Genomic DNA, 13,700 nt, shown 5'->3' on the forward strand with positions numbered 1-13,700 from the left:
TCTTGTGAGCATGGGAAAAGTGATGTTTGGAGCCGTTGGATTGATGAATGGGGATTATTTTGTTTAAAATCTAGCAACCCAACGGCTCCAAACATTGAGCGCGGGATTTGTTAGCAAATGAGATGTAAAGGCGTATGTATACACTCTGTATGCCGGTAACGGCAAATATACGAGTGAATTAAGGTCAGGCAAGGTGAGCCGATGATGTCGGTGTTAAGTGAGAAAAAACGACTAGTGTGTGTGTGTGTGGGTGTCACATACGGATATACCCAGAGTAGACCGGAAGGACGAAAATAGGTACAGGGCTGCAGCCCTTGTATTTATAGTTTTAACCACCGGCAGCGGCAGCGGCAGATAAGGGCAAATAAGTAAATGCGAGGTGACTGCATGAATTCACATGGGACTTTCACACTATTGGCAGCAGACTGAGTGGCAGTACAGATCAGATCCATGAATTGCAATAAGTGAAAAATAAGTGAATCGCAGAGTAGACCTCGTGAATTTTGGATTTGGATCCTCTCCTGAACTAATGAAAATGATCTTCCTGATCAATCATCGTGGACTGTTAGATTTTTATCCAACGGCTATAAACATGGGATTCTTTTAAAATTATAATGATTGTAGCCGTTGAATAAAAATCCAATGATTTACGATGATTGATCAGGAGGATTCTCTCCATTAACTCAAGAGAGGATCCAAACCCGTGAATTTTTCAACCATAGTTACATAAAATACTAACACTTGGCAACGTGTTATACCCAACTACCTTTTAAGTTCCAAAACTACCATAATAACTTGATTACACCGCCAGAACAATTTATAGTGTATTGCTATGTTAACACGTGACGTCTTCGTATTAATAAAATTATAATTTTAAACATTAACATGAAATAACATCGTGACAATGTGCCGAAATCATACCTTTTGTACATCTAATTGAACAGGATTGGGCTTGTCATTTATCATTAAATAAATTTGCAAATGATGATAAATAAAATACGAAGAAGGCACACAAAATGCAGCCACGTGACACGTTGTACATATCTTGAAAAACGGTGCAGGCAGGAATATATTCACGTTCAACTATAAAATAACTATATATCACAATTTGCCCTGCAACAAAAATCTCAAAGACCCCCCATTTTTTTGTTTAATTATTTGAAATATCATTTATACCATGATCACCGTCCCAAGCGGATGAGTTGAATTCTCTTTGTGAGAATTTTAAAAAATTCTCATATTTTATTCTTTCATCATACGTCATGCGATCAATTTTCGTTAAATACAACTTTACATTTGATTTTATATAAAATAATTTATAACCGCACAACAATAAATACGACAAAAAAATCTTTAAAATCGCTAATGAAGATAAAATCCAAATCCGTCGCAAGCAAGCATTGCAGGAAGGAGCAGATAGGAGCAGATAGGAGATGGGTGTCTGGGAAATATCGCCGTCTCTTTTCTCTCACGGGTCACAGACTCAGAAGACCCCGACAAGCGTGGGTTCGACTTTTTTTGAGAAAAAAATAAAATAATGTTTAATTTAAAAATTAAATGGAAAAGTGTGGGACTCACATGATCCCAGTGTAACGCTCACTCGTCGCAAGCAATGCGTAAACCCCCCAAAGTCTACGACGCCGGGGCAGATTCCTTCTGCGATGTTACAAAAGTCAAATTCTATCTTCCCAATTACTTAAATACCCCTCCATATTTACCTATGTTTCCAACCTTTGTATAAAATAATACTTGACTAAAGACGAGTAAAGCCATCTCCATACAAATAATTAAATATAGTTCCGTTCAGAATTATAGTATTGTAAAAAATTATTTTTAAATAAATAATATTAGACTATACTTATATCATTTCCAACCGAAGAAGCTAAACATAACCCCTAATAATTTATTAGTTTTAAGTTTATATATTAAATTTATTGGTTAATTTGATTAAATTATCTTTGGATGTTTTCAACCTTCCCATTGAATTTAATCAATTATTGCAATTTACGAGATGGGCCCCCAACTGAGGGCTGACCAGATGACTCGTTTTAGCCATTTGGGCCTCTAAGATATTAATATTTTAATGAACAGTACATGACCATATTTGCCTCCGTCTCCAACTGAGGGCCAAAGGGTCATAGGGCTCATTTTAGCCCTGTCACAAAAAACCATATCCAACCTAGAGCCAAACATAATTTATTATTTAAATTTAAAAACAACAACTTAAATTCAAATCCAACAACAACTTAAATTAAAAAAATACAACTTATATTTAAAAACTACAATGGTAACTGGCCCAAAAAACCAAAAAAAATTAGAAATAAAATTTAATGAATGGTTTAGGTATTTATAGGGGAAAAAAATTAGAATTTTTAAGAATTTAAAAAAAAAATTGGCCCAAAAAAAAAAAAAAAAAAAATTGAATACAATGGCTAGTTAGCTAGCTGTTGGATTCAAAATTTTGTTTAAGCATTCCTGTCGGTTATATCCGACAGGATTTTTTGAATTTCTAGCCAGCCCCAGGCTGGCTGGCTGGTTGCATGTGGCCATCCCTTTGGCCCTTTCAAATTCCGTGGGGCCCACGAGCCCTCGGTTGGAGACGGTTTTCGGGTTATTTTCAGCCCTCTGGACCCTTCGGTTGGAGATGGCTTAATGCCTCTTTGGCCAAATAATGGTCTAGTGGGCTCTATAAAATTATAGCCCAACCATCGATTGAAGATGAGTTTTTGGACAAATCAAGTCATTTTTTGGCTTTGGAACCCTTAGCCCTTTCCTTTAAAGATGACCTAAGATTTTCTATTCAAAACTCTTCGTGGTGGCTAAGTCAAAAAACTTCATGCAAAGATATCATATCCAGCTTGTTTAGTGAATCAATTGTATTTAATAAATAGACATGTTGTTTAGTCAATCAACTTTACTATTTCAATCCGTCTCCATACAAAATTAAAAAAAAAAAAAAAAAATTTCTTCAAATTCACTTATGTATAAGAGTTGGAGAATAAAATATCACATCCGAGATATAACAAAAATAATAGACCGAGTCTCAAATGGGTAAGTTGTACACAATTATGGATGATGATGGTGCTTGGGTCATGTGGGGCCTAAGAGTTTATCATAGAGTAGAATAAAAAGCTTAATTGCTTTGGAATGTAGACATTACACCTCTTTTTGATAAAATAAATGTTAATAATAATAGTTGGGTATCAAATACTCTTCGGTCACGATACATTTTAACTATTTTATAACTCTTTGTTTGAAGTAATGAATTGATAAAATATACAAGTAAACCTCTTTCTACTCCTCAACTTTCTTATTATATATTTTCAATTTTGTAACTTGTGTTTAAACATTACTCAAAACACACATTGAAATTTAAGTCAACTTCTTTGTTTTCCAACATTGACACCAATATTTGCATTAATCCATATTTTGACTTTTTAATTCTCGTCAATTACAAATACATTTAAAAAAAAAAAAATCTCTATAAGAAAAGGCACCTTCTGTTTATAGCTGTGTAGCAGCAGCAGTAGCCCTCAGAACTATTTTGTACAGAAAGTCTAAGCTATGAAAAGCCATCCAGGACCACCTGCGCTTTTTACGTCTCCTTCTTGTAAAATGCGCGCTCTGCGTACCTTTGGACTACAGACAAATAGCAACAGCAGAGCAGATATACTTAAAATGAGGAGGATTATCGTCTCTTCTAATTTATCTTTTTTTTTTCTTCTATTTGAAATGTTAAGGTTTAATCACGTTAATATTTTATATTAATGTTTTTATATAGGCAATAAGAGAAAAATCAATATGTAAGAAGAGAGGAAGGAAGGAGATGAGAATACGAGGGAAGTGAATTTTATTCCATACTTAAAAACTAAAATATAAAACTTCATATAAAAAATTAAAACATTGATATCTGAATTTATTTACTGTACATTATTTTAGACTTTTAGTTATATCGTAAAAAAATTTCATTAAATAAGGAAAAAATGACAAAAATACTATCATTTTTTGGCATATTATTTATTAAGTTGAAGATATTTTTTATCTTTATTTAACATAATTTTTTATAAAAAAAATAAAAATAATTGATGATGGATAATCTGAAGTATTACTTTTATTGATTTCAAATCTTCCGATGAAAATGTAAAGTTATGGGAATCCCGTAAATTGTTTTGACTGAAAATGCCAAATTAAAATAGCTTCAAGAGCAAAGCACACTTTCCGGACACGCGCCCCCCTGGTGCGTTAGATCCGTTCGCTTACAAGTGGACCCCCCACTCACGTGGCTGCCCAAAGGTGGCGCGTAAAATTATAGTCCCCAACCAGACACTACCTTTACCTCGGGCAGTTGGAAATAGAAATAACGGGCGAATAGGGAAGAAACACGTGTATAAGGATTAAGCTCACTGGACCTTCAGCTTATATGGTCACAGCCGTATTGTTGGTAATTTCCTTGCCTTTCGTTTTCAGTGGACTATCCGATAATACATCATTCCATATCCATAGTTGGAAGTCCAATTTCCATATTACTCTCTCAAACAAAACTAACTGTTGTAACTATAATAAACGCCCCTCTTTTCCCTCGTATTTACCGACCATGCCATCCCGTCCTCCACCATCTTCGCCACCCAACTACCACCACCACCACCGCCGTATCCTCGTACCACTGATAACCGTATCCTTAACGCTAACTCTCGTCTCCCTCGTCGTCTTCCTTGTCTTCCTCTACCGCAAGCTGTCCTACAACCGCACAACCCCATTCGATCACCACCACAGCAGCGCCACCACCACGCCCACCGCCACACCCAGCAAGAAGAGGGACAACAACCATCGGTTCTCGTACACTCTACTCCGGCGAGCCACCGGCTCGTTCTCGGCGTCGAACCGGCTGGGCCATGGCGGATTCGGCTCGGTCTACAAAGCCTCACTCCCCTCCGGCCAATCCCTCGCCGTGAAGCTCATGGACTCCAATGGCTCTCTCCAAGGCGAGCGGGAGTTCCACAATGAGCTCTCCATAGCTCTGAACCTCACCAATCCTCATATTCTCTCTCTTCTCGGCTTCTCCACCGACCGCCGCGGCCGGAAGCTGCTGCTGGTGTATGAGCTCATGCCTAATAGAAGCCTCCAGGAGGCGCTGTTGGATCGGAAGTGCCCGGAGCTTATGGTTTGGAAGAAGAGGTTCAGTGTTGTGCTTGATGTGGCTCGTGGGCTCGAGTATTTGCACCATGTTTGTGACCCGCCGGTGATTCATGGCGATGTCAAGCCTAGCAATGTGCTGCTGGACTCGGATTTCAATGCAAAGATTGGGGATTTTGGGTTGGCGAGGTTGAAAACAGAGGTCGAAGAGCAGGGGGAGCACGGCGGAGTTGTGGCGGTGGAGGAAGGGCAAGAGGAGGAGGAGAAAGACAGCAGGGGAAGGGAGAAGAGGGATGGGGATGATAATGGGTCGATTTTGGAAGAGGAGAGTGTGAGTTTGAGTGTTGTGACTGGCGGGCTTGAAGAGGGCCGATCGCCGGAGTGTTCTCTGGTGAGGATTGGGGATTCCGACGCTGCAGCGACGTCGCCGGAAGGGGGTTTTGATAAGGTGAGTGTTGAGAGTGAGATGGATTTGGGTTTGGGGAAGAGGGTTAAAGGAAGTTCAGGGAGGGACTGGTGGTGGAAACAGGACAATGGAGGCGGCTTGGGGTCTGAGTCCGGGAGAGTCAAGGACTATGTGATGGAATGGATTGGGAGTGAAATAAAAAAGGAGAGGCCAAAGAGCGAATGGGTTGCGTCACCGAGCACAAGTGGTGTCAATGCCGAGCCAAAGAAGAAGGGATTCGATTGGTGGATGTCATCGGATGAGGAGAGGGGTAAGAAGAAGAAGGAGAAGAATCGGAAGCCGAGGGAGTGGTGGAAGGAGGAGTTTTGTGACGAGCTCACCAAGAAAAAGAAGAAGAAGAAGAAGAGGGCTTTCGATGCGGCTAGTGGTGGTGGAGAGTTGTGGTGGCAAAAGGATGAGGATTTGGGGCAAGAGAAGAAGAAGAGGAAAAGCAAGAGCAAGAGCAGCAGAGGGAGTATTGATTGGTGGTTGGATGGAATGGGTGGTGATGTTAGAAGTGGGAGGAGGAATAGTCAAGATTGGGGCAGTACTTGCGGTGGTGATGTACCAAAAAGTGGTGGTATTAGTAGCACACCAAGCATGAGAGGCACGGTTTGTTATGTTGCCCCTGAATATGGCGGTGGTGGGCAGCTCTCCGAGAAATGTGATGTCTATAGCTTTGGAGTCTTGGTTTTGGTCTTGATTTCTGGTAGGAGGCCGCTGCAAGTCACGGCCTCCCCAATGTCAGAATTCGAAAGGGCCAATCTGATTTCGTGGGCTAGGCAGCTTGGTCGAAATGGGAAGCTTTTGGATCTCGTAGACCAATCCATACACTCTTTAGATAAGGAAGAGGCATTGCTATGCATCACAATTGCATTGCTATGTCTGCAGAGAACACCGGGCAAGCGGCCAACCATGAGGGAGATTGTGGGGATGCTTCTGGGCCAATCAGAGCCGCCGCATTTGCCCTTCGAATTTTCACCTTCGCCGCCTTCCAATTTTCCGTTCAAGTCCCGGAAAAAGGCCCGGTGAGTTTATCCTATTTTGTTAACTGTAGAGTGTACTTTTGTAGGCCCTCTTTCTAATTATCTTGTTGTGTAAAAAATTCATGCTTAAAAGGAAAGAAAAGTTGCATCACTCTCATAACCTCAGTCCCCTTTTTTACTCAGTTGTTTGGATGTCACTAAGTTTTGCCTGCACATAATTTCACTGAAAGCAACCCAACTCATTGTTTTGCTCCTTGAAGGTGTTGACATCTAGGAAATTTCATGATTGAGAGTAAAAAGTAAGCAAATGGAAACATTGCTTTTCTTACTTTTGCAATAGTTGTAGGCCATGATAATTTGCAAAGTTCCTCCCGTCCTGGGACTCGAATGAGGAGCTTGCTTTTTGTGACTTTTAGTACCTTTATAGGGCCCTTGAAACATGACTCCTTTTGAGTTGTCTGCTTACTTTTGAAAAGAAGCAGAGCATTTTGTGCCAAATTAGCATAAATTTTAGGAAAAGGGGTCAAATCTTGGTCCCATTTCAAACTCATCAGTTAACCACTGTAGCTGTGCCACTTAATCTTGGGGTGGGTGAGTGCGTGTTTGGGGCAGGGCAGGGCCTATTTGAGAGCTTATGTGTATGTTTGAGGCAGGGCAGGGGTACATTCTGTTTGGAAGAATTAAATTCTCTCTCTCACTGTTCTTAGTGTTCTATGAGAAGCCTAGTGCTTATTGTGGAGGTGGAATGTACGAGAGACTTGCTTGTGCTCCCGTTACACCCGTTACACCATTGTGGCGTCCCGGGCTAATAAGGCAATGTTATGGGAACGCTAAATCTCATGGCATCGTTTTGGGATGCCATAGTGGAGTACCGGGGGTGTGCTTACTTCTCGGTACAGGTAGGGTTTAGGACGAACACTGGGAATTGGATTTTCTGTGGGGGATAAAAAACATTCGAAGACTTGTGTGTCGGCTTTGCTTTGTACTATTTTGAGAAATGACGCAAGTGTTTTTTGGCCACCCCATCACTACTACGCATTGCTTATAGGAATGAAGCAAGTGTTTTTTTTGAGCTGAACAGGATGCTGGAAATCTTCAATTCCTACACATCAAACTAATTTTGTGGTTTCTAAGTTTTGGATCTAATGAACTTTTTAAATTTCATTCTATCCTAATTTACCATGGTAAATCGCTCGAGAATGTCACCGGTGCCACTCGAATACGTATGACATACGAACATTGTTTGAGCTTGAACCTTTTAAGTGCATTGTCTTTGTCACTTGTGAATCGAATGTTATTCCATTCTGTCATGACGGCTTCGGTGAGGAATAGAACCCAATTTTATGGCATCTCTGTGACTTCTAAAGGGAAAATGAGAGTAAATTCAGATTCTACTGAGAAGTGAAAACTTTCTTTCATACCCAATTCAGACAAAGTGAAAAAAAATGATCCTGGCTTATATATATGTTGTCAATTGCCAATGTTTTTGGTGAAAATTCTAGGATTTTTTTACCCTTTTGTGCCCCATTAGTTGCCGTTAGATTAGTTTGGTGTAATTGATTTAAAGCATGAATTTCGAAATTTAAACTAAATGAACTTTTATTTAAACCCATTCAACCTCTTTTTACACCCAATTTAAAATTTTAAATGTTAATTGTAATTGAATTAATATTCCTCCTGTATAACTTTGCAAGAGCTCGGGGTTCATAGGGAGGAGGCATGGTGCAAGGGTTTGTTGCTGATGGACTCTTAACCAATGATTCGATCATAGACTTCTTGGGCGACTCATCTACAGGACAATCCATACTCTCCGAGCACAAATGTGTAGCGCCTTTGGGTATTCGTGGCTCAAATATTAAGAGTTTAGCATATTCATTTAACAGATGAAACATGTAGTCGAACGCATAGTCCATCTTTAGCTCCTCCTGAATGAAGTCGCTTGCTACTTTTCCAATTGCTTGTGCCTGTTCCAAAATCTGTAAGTAACAGAAACCGTAGAGTATAAACTTCCAGAGTAATGCTAGGGGGATCACATTGTTGACCGCACTTGTATAAATGTGGCACAAATAGCTCTGCTCGGAGTTTAAAAAGGACAATACCATAAATTACGAACAAAATGGAAAGTTAATTAGGAGGAGTCACCTTTTGTTTATGGTTGTTGCCCTAATCCATAGCAAACTTAATGGATCTACATTTGTTTTCATGCCTTATAGGCCAGTAATGGTGCACTGGTTGCAGACCTCTTGTGAAGAAATCATAGTACTTCTGTTTTACCAGCAATGTTGCTGAATCACAGGCTAGAATGTACTACTCACTCACAAACCATGCATAACCCTCAATATAGATCTCGTACCTGCATAAATCATGATAAAATGGAATGACGATTAAAAGTGAAATTTAATTACCAAACAGGAGAATTTTATTTGTATGTCGACAAGAAATACATGTGTCTACATTGGTCTGCTACATTTGATTGCTTGAAGCCTTGTTGAGAATCAAGAATCCAATCCTGAAATTATACCTAATTAGTTTGTGGATTTATTGGCTAATTGGGTTTTCAATCAAAAGTTAATGTTGTTGATAACATATGCCATTTGTTTAAACGAAATTAGTTTTTATCTTTAATGGTACCTGGATGAATAGGCTAGCATTCCAGTCCTGTGTCTCTGAGACATTACATTTTTGAATAAGTCTTTCTTCGTATCAGCAACAAAGGAGTTCCCTTTCCAGTATGCATAAGGTTCTCTGTCCATCCATTTGATCCTTTCATTCCCTTTCTTGACACCTTTCAACAATTGAATTATCAGCTTTTGTGTTGCGGAAAACCATGCAAAGAACTTAGGTCTAAACTCATCAAATTTAGCTTTTGTGTTGTGGAAAACCATGTAAAAATAAATCCACATATTGAATTGGGTTTATGGGGGTATATTAGGTATCAAATTTGGCTTTAAAGAGACATTAATAGTTTAGTTAAAAATCAAATGGGTGCAAAGAATAAGTTAGGTATAGAAATAGGTTATATGAGTTTAAATAAAATCTCCCTTAAAATAATTTAACGGAAATCAATGATGGAGTGAGCATCATTTTTACTTTAGAGAGGTGAGCAAAATTACACTATAGGTCTTTTTAACTTTAAACGTATGGTTAGTGGTTGGCATCTTTGGGTTTCATTGCCTTGGTCCAATATTTCTTAATGTTTTCTTATTGAGTTGGGTACCATAGATTGGGGAGGATGGAGACCCAACTCTTTAAAGGAGAAACTGAGCTAGTTCAAGTCGGGCCTAGCAACATGTAAATATCGCATGATCAATCATTTTCCTTTTGTAAAGTGCTTCCAATTTTCTTACTTTACCTTCTTATTTTAACTTTCTTACTTTTTTTCAAGCCACATGTATTTCGCTAACACACAAAACTAAAATTATAATTATGTTTTGGTTGACAAAATATAATTTTCATTGTAGTAACAAAGGAAGAAACATAGTGTTTTTTTTCCCTCAGGAAAATAAATCAATTAAAGGAAAAATTGACAAGCGCAACCAATTTTAGGAAAATCAAATACAAGCATGAATAGGCCCTGGTTTGATTTAGCTTAACTTTTTTTTTTAAAAAATGGGTATGAAAAAAAGCTGGGACATTTTAGGTGTACGGTAAACACTTTAAAACAGTTTTTTTTTTTTTTTTTTCAAAGTTATGGGTGAAAAAAAGCTAAAATCCCGAAGCTGGAAACGGTAGCTTTGAAAAATCAGCTTATTTAGAGAAACACGGGTGAACAGTAACACTTAAATGAGCTTTTCAATTTTTCAATCCTGCCCTCCCCTTTCTCACGCTATTAGTCTCGCCACTTTTTCCAGAACCCAGTCCACACTATATCTGAAAGAAGTCATCCTTCCTCCCAGCAATCTCCTTCGTTGTGTTCTCCTGGTTCGGCGTCCTTCCTTTGGTAAGCTTATCTTGTCTGAAATTTCATTATTTATTTGTTTGGGTTTTTAAAACTTAAGGATGGGAGAGTTTGATTGAAAAAGGGGTGGGAAGAGCGAAGGGATGAGGTTTGCAATGAGACATGTTTATGGGTGCGATCCCAAACTAGCCCTAGCACTCATAACAGAGTGCGATCCCATATACAAGTATCACTAATACTGAGTCTTACGCGGCTAAACCAACAAGGAAAATGGCCTCTTCAAAAAGATATGTTTACAAGAGATTGACCGAAAAGAAACCCTAGTAACAATCCCTGCACCAGTCTTTTCACCCAACTATCATAGTTAACTTTTAAGAAGCTTGACCATGGTGGACTCCATTTGATGTGGGACGGACTAGATCGCGCATGTGACCTAATATCTTAATAGATAAGATTTACATTCATATATTCAAAGTTGAAATTTTCTCCTTATAAAATTATAGTAATAATTTCGAACATTTCTTATTCTCCATGTTTTTTTTTTTTTAAAAAAAAAAAAATCGAACGTTTCATTTCCTTGCATTTTGTTTAACTTTTACTAAAATAAAAGTAATACTAAAATGATCAAATTTATAAACCAAATATTAATTACAAACCGCATGTTAATCTTTGTGAGATCTGGTTCTTAACACACATTCTCCACCCGCGTGCAAACCCAACTGAATCCCAATCAACCAATCAGGTAGTCCCCAAGTCTTCATTTGAATTTTCTTCACCAAACACTACTACCTCATCTGACACACCCCGACCGAGATCAGGGCGTGCTGGCCGTCACGCGAAGGTGACGTAGCCATGTGCGCGTGCGGAAGCTAAGAAGATAGTAATATAAAAGTACGAATAATTAAAAACTAACTAGCATACTAAGTACTAGTGTAGGTGAGACACAATTTCAGAGCAAGTCTACAGCAGTCAAAAGGAAAAGATGCGACATATATACACCCGAAGGTGACCCTACAATGGTGAGTGTCTGTCAGAAATGCCGGGACGCCCTCTGGGATAAACCACCGAACTTGCTAGACCACTAGAACCTGGAGGGGCGCAAAAACAAAAGCGTGAGTGGGCAAAAACAAAGTTCTTTGAAAACTCTTTAGCAAAATACATTCTAACCCCTCGCCGTAAAACCTGTATACTTCCCAGAAAATGAACATATATACGTATGTATAGATATGTCAATCATGCTCCATGATATGCCATTCATGCTCGAGAATATGCCACAACGGAAACTCATAATCACATGTAAATGCTCAAGCGTAAATCACATCAATAGCATACAATCTGACAGCCGGGAGTCACCTAACGTGACCTGTACGGCTGCATATAGAGCTCCAATCTCAACTCAATAACTGAATCTGCACACGAGTCGGAACCACCTAACGTGGTCTGTACGACAGGCTGGGTGTAATATATATATGTATGCTCTAGTGCTACGATCATGTGAAGCTGGGCGATAAATCGCGGGTCACCTACAAGTCGGAACCACCTAATGTGGTCTGTACGACAGGCTTGCACCTAACTTGGATCCAAGGCGAGCATGCGGTGCTGGTGAACATACACGTGAAGGCTGTGCCCTGGCCTCGGGCGGGAGCACTAACACCGGGGGTGCAGATTATGAGCTCTCTAAACATCTCAAACTACTATTGCATAACAACATGAATACCGCTTACCTGGCACTTACCTGTGCGTCCACAGCACCAAATACACATATATATATATATATGTATGCCACTACTAATACATGCGATGATGCGTAAACAACATTCATATGATGCATGGCATAAAACAAATAACCTTTTCTATTTAATTTCTGGGAATTAATATGTATATAGGTATATACGGAAAACAAAAGCCCACTCACTGATAATTAGAAGGGTCGTAGCCCCCCTGCCTCGAGTGTGTACGCTCGTCCTCGGAATACGAATCACCTATACGCGAAAAAGCTATGAAAACGTTAATTTAAAAGCACATAACCAACTTCTTGGAATAACTTCTCATACATTGCTCAAATTGGACAATTGAATATACCAACGTGCTCTACACAACCTCAGGATCACACCCATATTTTTAAAATAATTTTTGGACCCCGCACGCGCCCCCACGCGCCGTCCTAGGCACGGACCTACGTGCCCCCCACGCGCGGCCACGTGCCATGCACACTAACGGTGTCAACTGACGCCGTCAGGAATATTCCGTTAAACTGATGGAATATTCCGTTAACCTTAACTGACGCCGTCAACTGCCGTTAGGAATATTCCGTTAAACTTAACGGAATATTCCCCTTTCTTCTCCGGCGACGGCGCCGGAAAACTGGGAAAAAATCAAACTTAGTTTTCTCCTTCGTTTTTCAACCATTTTTCACGATCTTTATACCAAAATGAAGCTTAGGACTAGTAGAATCACGTTAGACTACTTTTAAGGCCTAAAAATCACACGATCATACCTGCAACAACGATCCAAGTTCGGCCAACTTTGAACAGGACGATCCCGACGTCCAAACTCGTCCAACGAACCACTCCGAGGCTCCTTGGGACCTCACAAACACATCTACAAGCTTAGAAATTCCAAAAACACACTAGTTTAGGTTTGCATGAACAGTGCTCAAATCGGCCATGGTGATATCGACGTGAAAACGTCAAAGTTCTTACCTGGAAATGGCACCACTGGACTCCTCTCAGCCTCACGAGCACGAGGGTGGTCTTGGTTTCTCGATTGGTGAAAATTTGAGTATGTTTGTGTGTATGTTCGTGTGTTGAATGAAGAAGAAGGAGAACTCGGGGAGAGAGAGAGAGAGAGAGAGACAGAGTGACAGAAAGTGAGGGAAAGAGGGAGGGAATCCCGGAAAGTGATAGTGTGTGTGTGTGTGTGGGTGTGATCCAATACATTCCACACCACACCAACAACCAATAACGTGACAAAAATGATCTAGGGGTAAAATCGTAAATTCACACGTACGTTTTAATAATCCCGAGACGGGATGTTACATCATCACTCGTCACTCACTTTCTTCCTCATATAAGCTCTCTTCTTTCACCTCAGCATTTCCACAAACACTTCATCTGCAACTTTCAACAACATCCATGGCGGATCAACCTTCTTCATCCCCAACCTCCATTGACCCCTACAAACTCCTCAAAATGCTCCCCAACCCTGATGGCTCCCTCACCCGCTTCACCACTTTCCC

At 39.8% G+C, this 13,700-nt stretch overlaps 1 protein-coding gene, 1 long non-coding RNA gene and 1 pseudogene across 3 annotated transcripts; 1 reads left to right on the forward strand and 2 right to left on the reverse strand.

The window, feature by feature from the left end:
• The first annotated feature begins 4,101 nt into the window (after positions 1–4,101).
• Positions 4,102–6,724, forward strand: LOC137748271 (Protein kinase superfamily protein). The gene has a single exon (XM_068488398.2). It carries the CDS (start codon positions 4,421–4,423, stop codon positions 6,608–6,610), a length of 2,190 nt encoding a protein of 729 aa, XP_068344499.2. The 5' UTR covers positions 4,102–4,420; the 3' UTR covers positions 6,611–6,724.
• On the reverse strand, positions 6,656–9,449 carry LOC148698630 (uncharacterized; annotated as a pseudogene). Its single transcript, XR_015952622.1, has 4 exons — positions 9,196–9,449; positions 9,009–9,073; positions 8,707–8,917; positions 6,656–8,528 (listed from the first exon to the last, which is right to left on the reverse strand). The product of XR_015952622.1 is annotated as an uncharacterized LOC148698630 (transcript).
• Positions 9,450–11,017: 1,568 nt separating this feature from the next.
• On the reverse strand, positions 11,018–13,638 carry LOC148698631 (uncharacterized). Its single transcript, XR_015955840.1, has 2 exons — positions 13,501–13,638; positions 11,018–11,251 (listed from the first exon to the last, which is right to left on the reverse strand). It is a non-coding gene; the product is annotated as an uncharacterized LOC148698631 (long non-coding RNA).
• Between the last annotated feature and the right edge of the window lie 62 nt (positions 13,639–13,700).

Source organism: Pyrus communis, chromosome 2 (assembly GCF_041283825.1).
Source record: "Pyrus communis isolate YQ-2024b chromosome 2, ASM4128382v1, whole genome shotgun sequence".
Classification (NCBI taxonomy): domain Eukaryota; kingdom Viridiplantae; phylum Streptophyta; class Magnoliopsida; order Rosales; family Rosaceae; genus Pyrus; species Pyrus communis.